Genomic DNA, 17,500 nt, shown 5'->3' on the forward strand with positions numbered 1-17,500 from the left:
CTTGTACATAAATATAAACATGCCTCCGATAGACAGGCTCACGATGCCCAACTCTACAAGATTCCAAAATTCCTTAACATAACTTTTACGTAACTTAATCACCGACTTGACTTCCTTCACTATGAAATAAATGAGGAACGCAACAAACACTATCTCGACGAGAATCTGAAACAGTGCTGCCTGGGTCATATACGGCAGCAGCATGCAGGGTTCGAACCTGTACGATGTTATGATGCTCCCGGCCCCGGTGAACTCGGCCAACATTGTACACACAGTAAACAGGTTGACTTGCGGGTTGTAGATGGTGAACTCGATGAAAACGGCTCGGGTCATCTTATCGATCCAATTCTCGTTCTGTAGACGCACCATGGTCTCTTGGAGTTTTGCGACGCTTCCTTTCAGTTTGACCACGTAACCACCCCCGCCGTAAACGGCCAGTTTTCCGTAGAAAGGATAGCCGTCCAGCTCTTTCGAGTCCATATACTTGTATTCATCGGCCATGTTGTTGTACGTGTCGTTTATATAAAGATCTTTCCATTTCTGACCGTAGACTCCTTCGTCCTGATTCATGATGGAATATTTCTTGTGACAATCCAGACCCAAAGGCTTCAGTATTTTGGCAAGTTTGCATTGTTCTGTAAATAGAAAAACCGAAAATTTATATTTTGGCATAGAATTTTTTTTTTAATTATTTTATTTACTAATGTAATAAGACGCTGTGGCAGTTAAGTATAAGAAATACTACTACTACTACTATGATAATAACCGTAAAAAGATGATGAATTATTTCTCCTTTATTTATGTATACATACAAATTTGTGTATATATATATATATATATATATATATATATATATATATATATATATATATATATAATTTAAAGGAGATTAGAACAATAGTCTAAAGAGCTGAGTGCATTTCAATGTAACAGTGAAATTACTAGTTTAATTAAAATACAGGAGAGAGAAAGTGCTCGTTGTAATTTAGATATATAATAAGCTCGATAGGTAAATGTCCTAGAGCTAATTCAATATTAAGTAATGTGATTGATAATTTAAAATTTGAAAATCAAATTATAATTAAATTAAAAATCCGTTTCATAAGAAGGAACAACAACAAAATCAATTATCTGTACGATCGTTTCGGAAAACAATGCTTTTTATTGTGGTATACATCAAGTTACGTACAATAATTGTACGTAACTTGATGTATACCACAATAAAAAGCATTGTTTTCCGAAACGATCGTACAGATAATTGATTTTGTTGTTGTTCCTTCTTATGAAACGGATTTTTAATTTAATTATAATTTGATTTTCAAATTTTAAATTATCAATCACATTACTTAATACATATATATATATATATGCTACCTAAATATACACAATATACACAATATATATATTTATATATGTATGTATATATATATATATATATATATATATATATATATATATATTGTGTATATTTAGGCAGCATTTTGTCATTTAGACAAATATTATTGAATAGCACGGAATTATTCTGTTTTACAATTTTCCTTTTTATCTTCTCCAATCTCCGAATAGTCCTTTTTGTGTTCTTCTCGAAATTGTATATGTTGGATCCATAATCGCGAGCGCTTTCGACAGAAGTACTTCTATCATCCTCAGGCATATTGTAGAAATAAATGTAGAGATTGTTTTTTAATTTACTTATAAATTTTTTCCTAGTCACGTGGTAATTTGTTACAAGTTAGGTGGGCGGACTTTTTTTTATACATATATTAAACACATTTATATATACAAACACATATATATATATATATTCAAACATTTATCTCAAACATTTGTCTGCACTCATAATTAATATTATTTATTTGAGGCGTCTTTGTTTTAATGTACAATGCTTCGAGTATTCTTAGCCTATTTACCTCTCTCTCACTCTGCAATACTCTTGTATTTTCTACCATAATTCTTCGAAATTCCGAATGGTGGCAGCCATGTCCCTTCAAATGTTGTGATATCGAGCTAGAGTCAGAGAGGTGGAGAGTCAATCTTCGCGACAATAAATGTTTGAAAATGTATATATGTGTTTGTATATATAAATGTGTTTAATATATGTATAAAAAAGTCCGCCCACCTAACTTGTAACAAATTACCACGTTACTAGGAAAAAATGTATATAAGTAAATTAAAAAAACAATCCCTACATTTATTTCTACAATATGCCTGAGGATAATAGAAGTACTTCTGTCGAAAGCGCTCGCGATCATGGATCCAACATATACAATTTCGAGAAGAACACAAAAAGGACTATTCGGAGATTGGAGAAGATAAAAAGGAAAAAATAAATTAATAAAATATTAAAAATAAAATTTTATTAATGCATATAAAAATGAACTCAATTTATTAATACGAAAATTAAAATTTTTTGCTGACTTTACTTGAAAATGAAAACATGGCGGAATAAAAGAAAAAATCAAAGTAATTGCAACTTCTTTTCCAATTTTCAGATTTTGTAATCATGCCCATATGCATTTATTTTTCTTTTAATGAATTGATAGGTACTCCTTTTTTCTGATGAGTTAAAGGCAGTACATATTCGTTGATTGACAAATTAATTAAATGATTTATTTTTTAGCTACGAAACAGGTGCTGTCAAGAATTGTGTATGTCAACATACTTAAAAGAACAAATTGTAAGATATATAACAGCTTGAAATTTGAAATATAGGCTTTTTTCATTTATTTTATATATATATATATATATATATATATATATATATATATATATATATATATATATATATATATATATATAGATGAACTGCCGACCGTCAACACGGCGGTTCTAGGATCAATCCTTGACTTGGGAGAGAAGCTAGTCTAGCGGCACTGATGAGTTGTGATAAAACGAAACAGGACTGTATGTCGATGACTACAAATATATTTTAAGCCCCCCTCTTTGGGTAGAGCACTGTCGTAAATAATCTCACCCGCTATTTAATTGGCTGAAAAATGCGAAGCTCGTTATTTGTTTGTTTACGAACAGGCGATTTGAGCACTATAAAAGTGGTGGCGGGTGTCCATTTAAAGACATTCCGACGAGCTATTTACGGGCGTCAATTCCATGGTCGAGTGGGAGAACTGCCGACTGTCAACACGACGGTTCTAGGTTCAATCCTTGGCTTGGGAGAGATGCTAGTCTAGCGGCACTGATGAGTTGTGATACAACGAAACAGGACTGTATGTCAATGACTACAAATATATATATATATATATATATATATATATATATATATATATATATATATATGAACACACACATATATATATATATGAACACACATATATATATACACACACACATATATATACACACATATATATGCACACACATATATACAGATATATATGCATACTAGACTACCCATGACCCGTTGGGTCAGTATGTTATATTAGCTATGGAATTCATGTATGAGCGTGACACTTGTGACGTAAAGAAAATAGTTGTTTTTTTTTGACACAACAGAAACATTTCTATGAAAGCATATTAAAATAAAAAATCACGAACGGATCAGTCAAACATGAAAAAAAAATCCACCCTATTCGTGTAAAGTTACCTATTTTCCGAATAATCGCTCAAAAATTGAAAATTAAACATGATTTTCCTACGAATCGAACACCGACGAAAGTCATTTAGCAGCAAAAACGCACGTGAACCTACCGATGAGAAATATAAGAATGAAAAACCCATATTGGAGTCCTTCAACCAAGTTATAGAAACTTATAATCTAAAAAAAAAAAATAAAACCTGAAGCAAAAAAATAAAACCTAAATAAATAAAATAAAATAAAACTAATATTGAAACAGATTAGTAAATGTGTCAACAAATTCACTGTTCTCACACAACTATTTTGTATCTAGAAATATAAACAAAAAATAAAAAAGAAAGAAGGAAGGAAGGAAAATGGACGGATAGAAAGTAGTAGTAGTAGTAGTAGTAGTAGTAGTAGTAGTAGTAGTAGTAGTAGTAGTCTCGGCTTTACTACAATTGTTCTTATTTTTGTCAACGGGTTAAAGTTGTTTAGTTGTAAGAAAATAAGGACAGTATAGTTGTAATAAAGAATAGTTGCAAAACACCCCCACTCTTCCCATGTTAATTTCGAAATAATAACGTTAATATTTAAGTGCGCAAGTCAAAATCTGAAAAAGAAGCGATTTGTGTTTATTTGTTTACGTTGTTATGATAATGTTTATGCGCGCATGCGCAACCGGATGTCGTAAACAGGAAAGTGGGTTACATCACTCGTTACAAGGTCATTTGAGTTTTATAATTATATAGATATATATACACACGCATATATACACATATATAATATATACACACACATACACACACATATATACACATATATATAATATATACACACACACGTATATATATATATATACATATATATATATATATATATATATATATATATATAATAAAAATGTCTACTGTTTAAAGCACTGTTGATATGGAATGAATATTACTTAAATACATGCTAGATCAGCGTTTTCTACTAGATCGGACATTTGAACTCTCCACTTCAACAACATCTGAAGGAAAACTACCAGTCACCACCACCGCCATCATGGTACATTTAAAAAAAAAAAGAGGAAAAAAATTGTTTTTCCTGATGAAGATTCTCTTATGAATCGGAATATCGAATTTAATTTTAATAAATAAATATGTTTATTCATTTTTTTTTTTAATTCGGCACTTGTTTTTGGTCTCTAAACTAAACTAAATTTTTAATTTTACATACTTATATATGTATATATACTTTTATATTTTGTTTAAAGACAGATGGCTACCCAAATAAACTCACGTTGCTGGGTCCTCTATGCATTTTTCTTTTCGACATTATATTATGTTTTTTTTTTTCTTTCTAAGCAAAAATTATGTTTCTGATGAGTATATGCATGAAAAGATTCGATATTGACATAATAATAATAATTGATTGTTTCTGCATAACGAAACATATCTGTAAAAAATGTACTAGCACTACTATTACAACAACAACAACAAATACTACTACTACTACTACTACTACTACTACTACTACAACAACAACAACTATGAGAATAACGGTAAAAAGATGATGAAATTGTAACCCCCTCCTTTCTTTATTTTCCTCTCTGTCCTTTCTTTCTGTAGATTTCATTCGAGCCAATGAGTCATTCAAACCAAAGAATACATACAAATCAAACAATACATACAAAAAGGCGAATGATGAAACTTGCTTTCGACCAATCAAATCAAAGGCCATTAAAATTAAATTTAAAAAGATAAGTAAATAAAAAGTTTTCAAAATAAGTTCAGACATTTAGAAAAGTGGAACTGGCGATGTATATTTTGGCAGCAAGTCATTATTCAAGCTCATCTAAAAACGACAACAACAACCGCTCCTGATGATAATCGAACGGTAGAAAGCGCTTGAGTAGAATATGGCTGAACAACAACTTTTGGGCGCCATTTTCTACAACATGCCGATTGAAATAAAAAAAAAAGGCCGCTCGGCGAATTGAAAAGATATCCAGAAAAATCGTGAAAAAAGAATAACTCTGTCGTGTTCAATCAGATGTTCTTGAATATATATATATATATATGAGAGAGAGAGAGAGAGAGAGAGAGAGAGAGAGAGAGAGAGAGATTAAATACTGTTCAAGATTGAAAAGAAAATAATCTAGAAAAAAAACTTACTTGGTGTCGCTCTCAGTTGTCGCATGACTGCGTATCCCATGATTCGAGAGACTTTATCTTCCATGAAACCACGGAGCATCAGCGGCGGGTCACCATTGTAGTACTTCCCTGCTCGGAGAATTTTTACCAAGTCATGTTTGGCCCATTCCCAGAATCCCCTCGTGTTTACTACCTGCCAAAACGAAAATCAGGAATAACATGTCAGAAGCAAATATAGGCTGGCCTCCAAAAATAGTCCCCGTGAAATCCTTAAAAAAAATACAATCCTTTCTATAATCTCACTATTTTTGTGAGAAACAAACTTCAATCTATGTCTGTTTGTATATCAACAAATCTATCTATAAAATATTACGCTAAAGCAGGGGTCTGCAAAGTTTACGAACGGAGAGGGGGGGGTATTGCTGATTATTTTAGAACTACGCGAGCAAACACACACACACACACACACACACACATACACACACACATCTGCCTGGACATGTTTTGCTTATTTTTACTGAAACTGGTTCTCCCAAACCTCACTTTTTAAAAATCATTTTGTGAACAAAAAAACAAACAAACACATTTTTCCTGAATATTTTTACGTTTTCCATAAGAGCTCCGTGGGATGACTTAAAGTCTTTGGTTGGCCTGTTCCTGTCTGCGGGCCGTGGTTTGTAGATCCCTGTGCTAAAGCATCTACATGTTCAGACGTACATTATCACCCTCAACTTTTTTTTTAAGTAACGGAATCGCCCGATTGTCGGCGATCCAATTAAATTTTATCTGATGGCGCTATATTGCTGAACATAAAACACGAACTGAAATTGGGTTGTTCTGTCTAAAGATAGTGTAATAAAATCGTGGTGTCTGCATTCGCGCCGGTTGTACATAAGATGGGAATATATCACAGACTCCTACAAGAGTTTTGAAAATATACACGCTCAACTTAATATATTTTATATATTTATATGTCTAAACTAACCAGAGCAATTAGTTAAGTAAGTTTTCAGTTTGAACAAAGGTCGAATAATAATATGATGGGGTATATGTTAGTGCCTGACGTCCATGGAATATAAAGATGTCATAGATTTAAGGGGTTTTAGGATAGATGCCCATAATCACTGCAATAGCAGTTAGAGGATAGAAATGTGGAATTTTCACGGGTCCCGGTAGTAATAAAGTAATGCCGGTAGATCATACGCCGTATTCAAATAATGCAGGGTGGTCGCAAGAAAAGCGGGAAAGTTAGCAAATGGTAATTTATTTTTCACAAACAATAACTTTTATGATTTTTATTTCAAACACTGATTATTATAAAAAACTTATCGATGCTCGAATTGTTATATTATATTCGACCTCTCTTGTATTTTTATGAAAATTGCGACGGACAACGTATGAAGCCACTTTATGTAATGAGCTAAAATACCACTTCATATCAACGTTCTGATGGCCATCTGGTATCAATTAAAATGAATGGCTCTCGTCTTGGGGAAGCCTCATATTTTGACAAGCTTCTGGGCTTGACCTTTACTCCTGATCTTAAATGGAACACGTACATCAAATCTGTTGCCGAGGCCACTGGAAAAATGGTGGGATCTTTCTATCGATCCAGTAGATATTTCACTGCTGATGCAATTCTCTATCTATATAAGAGCCAGCTACTCCAAGGATGGAGTACTGTTGCCACATCTGGGCAGGAACTGCTAGAAAGGACTTGCCCTGCCTTGATAGATTCCATGAACAAAGCTTCTTTCTTAGAACTGCACGCCTGTGGAATTGTCTTCCGTTTTCCTGCTTTCCAGCTGACTACAATATGGTTGTCTTCAACGTAAACAAGTTCTTGATGAGCCGTTCCACTTAAATTAACAAATTTACCGAATTTCCATTACTAACGATTACTATATTGTCCAATTGACTACTGTACACTCTTAACCCTTATCCTCGAGTGGTCTATGGGCCTTGATAAGTGGTTATGCCTATGTAAAAAAATTATCAACGAGAAGTGTCAAATGGCTAGATTCCCACTCAGAAAATAGCAACAGAAACAGCGCACATGGAATATATATAACACAAAAAAGCTACATGAATTAATATATATTTAAGCGTATTTTAAAACCTGGCAAGGCCAGACACCCCTGCTAGTCTATAATAAACGTAATACTTTCAAAGTGATAAGATTCAAACTTGTGCAGTCCAAGTCGCTAGTCGATGTCAGTGGCATTTAATCCCCGCCATCTCCCAAATTGTAGATTCATATAGAACCTCGGCCAGGGCATTTTTCTGAAATTATTTATTTATTTATTTATTGCTGTTGCTGCTGGTCCTGTGCAGTTTTGGGATGTCCACACTCCCTGGCTTTGTCTTCTCTCTTTGAGAAGGTGATTGTTTCTTGCTAAAATCCTTAGGCATCCCGACCGGGAAATGCCGACGAAGTTGCCCAGACATTTTGCAGGCCAGAGTGCTTTTCCTTGAGGTTTTTAAATCTCACTTTCAAACTCTAGTATAGTGTCGAATCTCCCCGCCGTAAAAGGGAGATAAATAACCTTACCCCGCCTAAACATCCGTTATGCATCGTTTCATGAAACACTTACTGAGCTATAATCGTTGTCCGTTTCAACGAGCTGTTTCTCGAGGGCATATTTCGTCCTGTACGCCCACGGACTCCTGTTTCTGTAGCTGATGACCATTAGGATCCACAAGAAGAACGCGTATACAATCACCTCCTTGATGACTTCCCACATCTTTATCTCTTGCAGACGCTTCGCTCGCATCTTCTCCAATCGTTCCGGATCTGGAGGTTTGTAGGCACTCTTCCGGGGCCTGGCCGCTCCGAAACCTGCAAAAAAAAATGGCAAGTTAAAAAGTGAAAAGAAACTACAAGAATTGCAACAATTCAATAACCGACTTGCGTCTGTGGTTGGCATGGGCTTCTATAGTTCTTTCTATAATCGCGTACTAACAGAGGAGACACATGAAGGTTGCTTACATCTATAGTAAAAGTGGTCTATCAATTGTCAGTTATGACAAGCGAATTCGAATTCAACACGCCCATCTCGTCAACTAATGTCAATCTCCACTTCTACCACGCCTCCAAAGACCAACCAACATGTCTGTTAACGATATATATATATATATATATATATATATATATATATATATATAACTACTTAATTTACTCACATAAAATTAATATACGAAAGTATAGATTTATGCGTAAACTTTAAGTATTTACTTCAAAAGTGCTCAATACGTAGGTAGAGCTAATTAGTAAGTTATAAAATGTATATGGCGATTAAGCGTTAAGCCTGAAGAATCCTAGAGTGGATGAAACGCGGAATATTCAGTGTAGCTTAATCGCCATATACATTTTATAGCTTACAATATATATATATACATATATATATATATATATATATATATATATATATATATATATATATATATAAATGTTGAAAGTTCCTTTAAAAAATTTATAAGTATATAAAAATGCTGTCCTTCGTTGGAATATTATTTTCTCAATAAGTCAATTAATCTTCCGTATCGGTAACTAGTTTTACTTACATGAACAAACAATAGTACCAATGTTCTCCTTCTGATCCATTCGAGCAGAATAAAATACAGGAGGCTTTGTTTCTCGTATATAATAAAACACCTCTATGATATTTAAGAAGAATAATTTAATGATTTGTGAATTTTCGTTTGAAATCAAACTAGAATACTGTAATTGGTTGTACGTTTAATATGCATATACATATGTATGTATACACTTGTGAGCCAAAAAAAAATGAGCCAAACAAATTTTATACATTTTATTGCACTAAAAGCTATATTGAACAAAGAACAATTGAACAAGGAAACTTAAACGAGACTAATAACACAGAACAAGACATTTACTTTAATAAATGCTTAGGATGGAATCGCATTTCCTTTTGATTTCTTTAAAAGATCAATCCTTTTAGACACGCTCTCAACCAAAGTGAAACACTGTGAAGAGGAGATGCTATTCCATTCGCTTTGCACAGCTTCCCATAGATTGGCATTGTTCGAAAAGGTTCTTCCATCCAATGCACGAGATATTATGGACCAAATATTCTCCATTGGGTTTTAATCGGGGCTTTGACCTGGCCAAAATATCACATTAATTGAATTATCAGAAAACCATTTTTTTGTGACTTTAGAAGTGTGTGCAGGGGCATTATCATGTTGAAAAATAATGTTCTGGGATATTCCCATCTTCTGGATACTTAGTAACAGTCTTGTTTCTTATATTCGAATGTATTCCTTTGCATTGATTGACTTCTCACATCTAATAAGTTCTCCAACTCCTGCTGCAGTAAAAGTCTCCCATACCATTATCTCTCCATTCCGATGTTTAACTGTCGTTTTTATGCAACTATGTGAAAATCTTTCTCCAGTTCTTCGATTGCACCATTCGAGAGCATCGGGAACATCAATAACAAAACAAAATCTTGATTCATTTGGCTAGAAAACATTCCTGAACCAGTCTGTATCTTTCTTGCCATAACACAAGAAAAATCTCTTTCTATCATTGATGTTCGTCATAGATAAAAATGGCTTTTTTGCACGCCTTTTAGAAGAAAATCCCATTTCTTTCATTCGTCTAGATATTGTATATCTAGAAAGAGAATTTCCAGCCTCTGTTTTGAATTCTTTGCTATGGTCAACATAAGCTTTCTTTCAATCCTTCAAAACAGTTAATTTAAGCCTGTGGCCATCCTTCAAAGTGGATGCTCTAGGGCAACCAGATCCAGATTTCTCTTTTACCAAACGTTCGACTTTGAACATTTGGCCAATTCGCTTCACTACAGAAAGAGATGTTTTCACATTTTCTTTTCTTAAAATATCAAAAATCTGCTTGTAAGTCATTTTGAACTGCCTTAATCCTGCAATTCGGTTTTTTTTTTATATCCTCGCCAAGATGCGGTCTTACCATATCTAGGATTAATTTTTCCACTTATTCTTATATGCTATAATAATAATAATCTGAAAAATAGAAATTTTCAGTTATAATTAACAAAATTCATGGAAAAATATTAACAAATCGATTTCTTCCTTCTTTCACTCTTGGCCCATTTTTTTTTTTTTTTTTTTTTTTTTTTTGCTCATGAGTGTATATAATCTGTTAGATTACAACATTTCGGACATAATTGAGGTGTTAAATATTATAATCGAGTTCCGAAATCAACATCTTACATCGTGTATTCATAATTCCATGTATTACAAAGTTTATGATATAATTAATTTTTTAAATATTTTAATAAAGTTTTACCCTGACATAATGCTGATAATAAAATGATTTTCAGAACATGATTATATATAGATAAATATTGTTAAGTGTGTTTTTTTATTCAGTGTGTAATATTTACAATTTTAATGATGTTTTAAATTTTGCATTCACGCTGAATTATGATATGAAAGCTCTTTTTAATATACGATGCTAACAATTGAGCTAAATTTATCTGCAATAATTGATATGGCGATTCATATGATCTGATTTTTTAATTCGCGTTCACCTCATTAGGACTATTCAGGTTGTCATTGATGGACGTTCATCCAAGCAGCATAACATTAATGCGGGAGTGCCTCAGGGCTGGATCCTTGGACCACTATTATTCCTGATTTAAACTTCTGCATATCAATACCGTCAGAGAAGCAGGTAGCAGAAAGGAACTCCAAGGTCTAGCTGTTCGAGGGAAGAAATTATTAGAGTAAAAAGCTTTCTGGCATTTAGGGACTTCAACAATGAAGGGGTGTGATTTTGTTGCTAAGCGGGTTTGTCAGGTATATGTATGTCGAGGGGACACAAGTGCAGCGAGTTCATGAGAGCAAATTCCATTACGATTCTTGTAAAACAGGCACAGAGATGCAACATTGCGGCGATGGGACAGGGATTGGAGCTAAGTTGATAAAGTGGGATATATTAGATTGAAAACTCTTCTTTTTTTGGATCCTATCCAAGAAGGAGAGGCTAATGGTAGATACATCAGTCCAGATGTGGCAATAATACTCCATGCATGGGCGAATGAGGGTTTTTTAGGTGTACAGGATACTCTCAGGTATAAATAGTCTTCTAGCTTGATAGAGGGAGCCCACATTCATTGCAGAAGCCTTCGCAATGTCCCTAATGTATTTGTTCCAGTTCATATTGCCGGTGAATGTTAAGCCGAAATACAAATAAAGAGATTATACCAAAATAATAAACTTAATAAACTGACCATCGTTTGAATGCAAAAATTCTTCATCGTCTCCCATTTCGACGGTTTCATCTTCTTCTTCCCCTTCATCTTCTTCCGCCGGGTTCTTTAGGATTAAGGACAGCAGAATAGCCATTCCGAACACCTTTTACGGAATACGATAAAAACAAATATGAATTACATTTTATAAATAAAAAAATGTATCAAGCTAAAATTGCGTTAAAGAAAAAACAATAAGGATTCAATTTAGTTACTACAGGGTGGAACGATAAAAGTGTCGCCCTAAAGAAAACAACATCACAGCTTTATTTTAAAACTTTTATTGAAAAAAATCAATTCAGGTACCTTGATTATGTAGTAGAGCTGACATCTATTTAATGTAGCCGTCTTCAGCCTCAATCACCACCTCGATACGGGTCCGAAACTGCGGGAGCTCGGAGAATACTTGGCGAATAGTGGTGATCAGGCTGGATTTGGTGTTGTGGGAGGTCATGTTGGTGATGTTCTCAATGTATGACTGAACAAAGTAGTCCAGCAAGTTCAGGTCAGGTTGGGGGGGGGGGCAGTGAGAGAAAGGTACAAAATCGTAGCATTTCCTTCTGAAGATAAGCTTGGGTCTCTTAGGACTTGTGGGCCGGCGCTGAGTCCTGCTGCCACATCCAAGGTTTGTCAGCAGCCACCTAATTGCACGAGGGGATCACCACACTCTTCAGCACATCCAGGTACACTTTGGTGTTGACTTTCAAGCCGACTTCGAAGATGTAAGGTGGCATGATGTGTCTCTCTCTTGAAACCACAGCAAAATCTTCACCGTGGTCAAAAACTTTGTTTTCATCATCTGGGTACGTCCCTTTTATTCATAGAAATCGAACGATGCATTTTGAGGGTGCTGGCAATGGTACTGTTGTCATAACTTGGATCGGTAGAGAGCATGAGTTGTACAGCGGCGCATCTCCGATCTCGCTCGTTGAACATTGTGTCATTTTCAGACATAATAGAAAGGCACCTATCACTCTTGAGATTTGTACACCACTGACCAACTAGTAGATGGTCTGCAAAAAAAAAATATCGGTTTTCATCAAACGGAAATGGAATCCTGTCGTCTTTTCTAGGGCGACAATTTTATCATTCCACTGTAGAAAAAAAACATGCATACAAGAATATGTGAGGTCATTTCAGAAATGATTTCATTGATAGACTAGCAGGGTTACCTGACGTCGCTCGGCGTTTTAATTTCCGTAAATTACGCAAATTACAGAAAACAAATCAAAGTGAATGTAAACAACGTGCTTCATGCTGTAATTTGAGTTGTCAACGTTTACTTATTGTTCCGAAGAACAAAAGCTGAAAGTTCAAATTAAAGCAAAGTAAAACCTCATTCAACTCCTTCTTCTGTGGCTCTTTATTCATGACTAGGCCTATGACAACAGCATATTCTTTTCGTTGTTTTGACTCTCGGGTATATATCCCACACAGACATAATTAATCAACCGAAAAGTACATCACTCTACACAAAAACATATATCAATGAATATAACCCTGAGAATCAAAACAAGGAAAAGAATATGCTGTTGTCATAGCCATATTCATGACATCGTTTCAGCTGTAATACAATAGAGCACCCCATACAACTGGAACCATGGGGAGAAATTAGGAAATGAATGACAATATCAAACTGATTCATTTAAATCCACAGACAGAGCGACATTGTCGTCTTGTAAGCAAATTTCAGAAAAAAAACAGGACATGTAGACATTATCTGTCTGTGTACATGTCTGTACGTACGTTCCACTTTTTCGCGGAAACTACTGAAGGATCTAGCTAAAATTTTGTATAGACTTTTGTTATGATAAATTGAAATGAACAAAGTATTACGGTATCCGTTCGATGCACAGTTGGGGATAATTAGGGATTAGTCACCTCAATACGACATTTACTTTCACTTTTTGCTCGGAAACTACTAGACCGATTTGGCTGAATTTTGTTGGAACTTTTTACGATAAGGTGCAGCGAAGTAAGTTTTATGGTATCCATTCGATGCACAGTTAATGATTAATAGGGATCAGTATTTAATATAAAAATAAACAATTTAACTATAGCTAACCATTAATTTGGTATAAAGTACTCATTCTAATTCAACTGGTTATAAATTTTGTCCGTTTTTAATGGGAAAGTATAGTTATTAGTTTTTAATGGGAAAGTATAGTTATTAGTTTTTAATGGGAAAGTATAGTTATTAGTTTTTAATGGGAAAGTATAATTATTAGTTTTTAATGGGAAAGTATAGTTATTAGTTTTTAATGGGAAAGTATAGTTATTAGTATGTGATAGAAAGTATAGTTATTAGTAAAAAATAAAAAAACAAAAAAAGTGTGTCGATTTTAGAAAAAAAAAATAAACTTAAAAATCTGCTTAAAAATGTCATTTGAAATGTCAAAGTCAATTTTGAAATACTAGGTACTGTATTTGGCAGGATGATTATATCTGCACGAGGCACTCCGTGCATAATTAACCTTGATATACCGGTTCCCGTCAGATTGATAAGTTAAGCAACGTTGAGCCTGGTCATTACTAAAATGGGTGACCAATTTAGGAATTCTAGGCGCTTTATGTAGAATGACGTCGACACCTCCCTGCAAGAGTTGCAAAATCCTAACATCGTCATCTCCCCTAACATCTGGGGATTGCTTTTGAATTTCATACTCCCATGAAACTTTGTCCTTCGGGGGAAGCCGGTTAAACCCAAATAGGGTTCGTGCCGTTTCACATGCACACACGGACAATCGCAAATAGAGGTTATTCTATGCATAATGTTCACCTTTCTTAGACGTCTACGGTTGTAGAAAGACTGAATGAAGGTGCAGCATGGTGCAGGTTGAAGTGCACAAGTTGCACTATTATTATAATTCCCTAGAGTGGTGCACCCCTAGAACTAGCACACACCGACTCTCTGAACTTGAACTCACCTTTATGGGTTCCGTGATGAACACGGACGAAAAGAATGAAATCAACATCGACGAAATCCATTTGGTACATTTCTCGTTTCCGAAAGTGATTCCGTAGAAGGTGACACCGGCGCAGCATCCGGCGACGGTCAGCCAGAGGATGATCCACGAGATAATGACACACCACCAGGGAAACAGGAACTTCTTCTTCTTCTTTTTCTTACCGTCGTCGACTCCACCCTTGCGCACGACCGGTGTACGTGGTCTCGATGTGCACGTACCCGGTCGGCTCTGATCGGCACCTGAACGTTCCGGGTTAAAAGTAAAATATTATATACCATGTCTGCCGGTAAACATTAACCAAATACAATTACATTTCTTGGCACGTTGTCAAAATATTTTTACAATTCCATAAAATTAAAATACAGGTTCTTTTTCTTACCAAGATACTTTTCTTGCATTTGTATAAGGATAAATCTAGCGCAAATATTAATTTTTGGTCTCACGGTCATTTACTCAAACCTTTATTTTTTCTTACCATTTCTCCATGTCTCAATTTACAATCCTTTCTGATCCATTTGGGCGGATTAAAAAATAGGAGGCATTACTTTTGTTCACCCCAAACCAGGCATAACACCACCGAATCATAAGGGGCTACTGTGAATTAGGTGTATTGAGATGTTTGTTCACATTATATTTAAACTTCTGCGTGTTGGTAGAGTCTGGGAAGCAGGAAATAGGAAGGGAATTCCAAAGGCAAACAGTTTGAGGAAAGAAACTATTAGAGTAGAAAGTTGTCCGATATCTGTGGACTTCTACAGTCAAGAGGTGGGATTTAGTTGACTGACAACATCGGTAAACATCAAACAAATACAACTACATCTCTTGGTACGTCGACAAAATATTTGTTCACGTCGACAAAAGCAAAAATGCAGGTTCTTTTTTCTTACCAAAATATTGGGTTGGTGCAAAAACAATGTTCTTTGATATATATATATATATATATATATATATATATATATATATATATATATATATATATATATATATCAAAAAACGACAAGCAACATTTCATCGATGAGACAGAGGCTAAAGCTTAGATAACAGTTCAGTACCTATCAGGTTGGCAACTCTTTGAAACCCTGTTCAGGAGTGAGAGACTAGTAGCAGATGCACCTGCCAAAATGTGGCACCGATTTCTTTTCTATTATATATATATATATATATCAAAAAACGAAAAACGACATTATTTTTGCACCAACCTAATTCTTCTTTTTTTTTTCATTTGTCTTGTGATAAATCTAGCACAAATATTAAATACTTTTTGATCTCAGGAACATTTAGTCTTAGACTTTTATTTTTTCTATGTCTCAAACTTAAGTTATTAATCCGTGGGTGTAAATCATCTTTTACGGATAACTCATAAAAATCTCCTTGGACAATTTTTTTTATGACACAACTGAAAAGCAACAAACTCAGTACAAAACGTTGACTAAGTTTCATTGTTACAGGAAAACTCTAATGAAACGTGCTGTTAATTCTAACACAACTTTTAACATTTCGTATACAGTAATACCTTGAGATTCAAATGCACTAAGATACGTATAGAATAAAAGACAACGAACTGGAGTTTCATTCTATATCAATAAACATCTTTATTTGTCATCCTCGTTTGTAGCGTGTACAAGAGAGAAATGGGTTAGTAGGTGGAAGTGTTCTTGTGTAAAGATAGATTTAATATCATGCCGGTTGATTGAAGGAGAGAATAGTTCAGATTCATGTGTTTATAGCTAGTAGTCGTCGGGACGAATGGGGTCGGTTAAAGGAGAAAGAAAGGGCAAAGTCTTCAGTGTATTTAAGGTTGTAGTGGGTGGGTGTCGAGAGCAGTTCTGTAGCATGATAAAGAATGCTCGTTTGGGTTGCGCATGTGGAAATAAATGTTAGCTTGTTGTATTCACGTTCGACCTGGGGTCAGGTTAGCGCCAGGCTAAGTCTGCTGTCACTAAACTACCCCAAGCAACACATCAATGACAACAATGCTAGGCTCGAAGGGTAAGAGGGCAATCCAAGTACATCCGAGCCATTCTATGTATAAATTACAAGTCGATTACAAAACTACCTTATTCACTCATTATTATAAATCTTCTTTGACAATTAAAGTTATATATCTTATGTTTCTCTCTGTCGGTTCGTTGTTGTTTTTTTCTCAGAAAGTATTGTGCCAATCTGGTTGAAATTTTGTATGGAACTTTCTTATATTAAGGTGCAATGAACTAAATATTATGGTACCCGTTAGCTGTATAGTTACGAATTAATAGGGATTATCAGATATTAGTTACCACAATACCACATTTACTCTAAAAGTTTTCTCGGGAACTAGTGGTAAGATTTGATTGAAATTTTGTATAATGGATCAATAGGTATTAGTATTTAATGCAAACCTAAGCACAAATTTAATCATATTCAACAATCGATTTGGATTAAATACTCATTCTAAGTCAAATGTCTAGATTTTAAATAACTTTTGGTAATTAAAAAAAAAAAAAGATAAAGCGGTGCTGGACTAGTTACCTTTCTCATTATCAATCAAGTTTGCGTTGCTCTTAGACATTTCATCCCATCCACCAA

At 34.5% G+C, this 17,500-nt stretch overlaps 1 protein-coding gene across 1 annotated transcript in view; it reads right to left on the bottom strand.

Annotated features, from left to right (window-relative positions):
• The window catches only part of LOC145280378 (polycystin family receptor for egg jelly-like), a 174,111-nt gene that overhangs the window by 920 nt on the left and 155,691 nt on the right, over nucleotides 1-17,500 (bottom strand). The window contains exons 32-37 of the mRNA XM_080132149.1: nucleotides 17,444-17,500; nucleotides 14,894-15,174; nucleotides 11,949-12,072; nucleotides 8,304-8,548; nucleotides 5,731-5,902; nucleotides 1-635 (exon numbers count right to left, since the gene is read on the bottom strand). The exon at nucleotides 1-635 is cut by the window's left edge and continues 920 nt beyond it; the exon at nucleotides 17,444-17,500 is cut by the window's right edge and continues 175 nt beyond it. Of these exons, the coding sequence (XP_079988275.1) occupies nucleotides 1-635; nucleotides 5,731-5,902; nucleotides 8,304-8,548; nucleotides 11,949-12,072; nucleotides 14,894-15,174; nucleotides 17,444-17,500 (1,514 nt within the window). The remainder of the gene's footprint in view (nucleotides 636-5,730; nucleotides 5,903-8,303; nucleotides 8,549-11,948; nucleotides 12,073-14,893; nucleotides 15,175-17,443) is intronic.

This window comes from Euprymna scolopes, chromosome 7 (genome assembly GCF_053919585.1).
Source record: "Euprymna scolopes isolate OS-2025 chromosome 7, ASM5391958v1, whole genome shotgun sequence".
In the NCBI taxonomy this organism is placed as follows: domain Eukaryota; kingdom Metazoa; phylum Mollusca; class Cephalopoda; order Sepiida; family Sepiolidae; genus Euprymna; species Euprymna scolopes.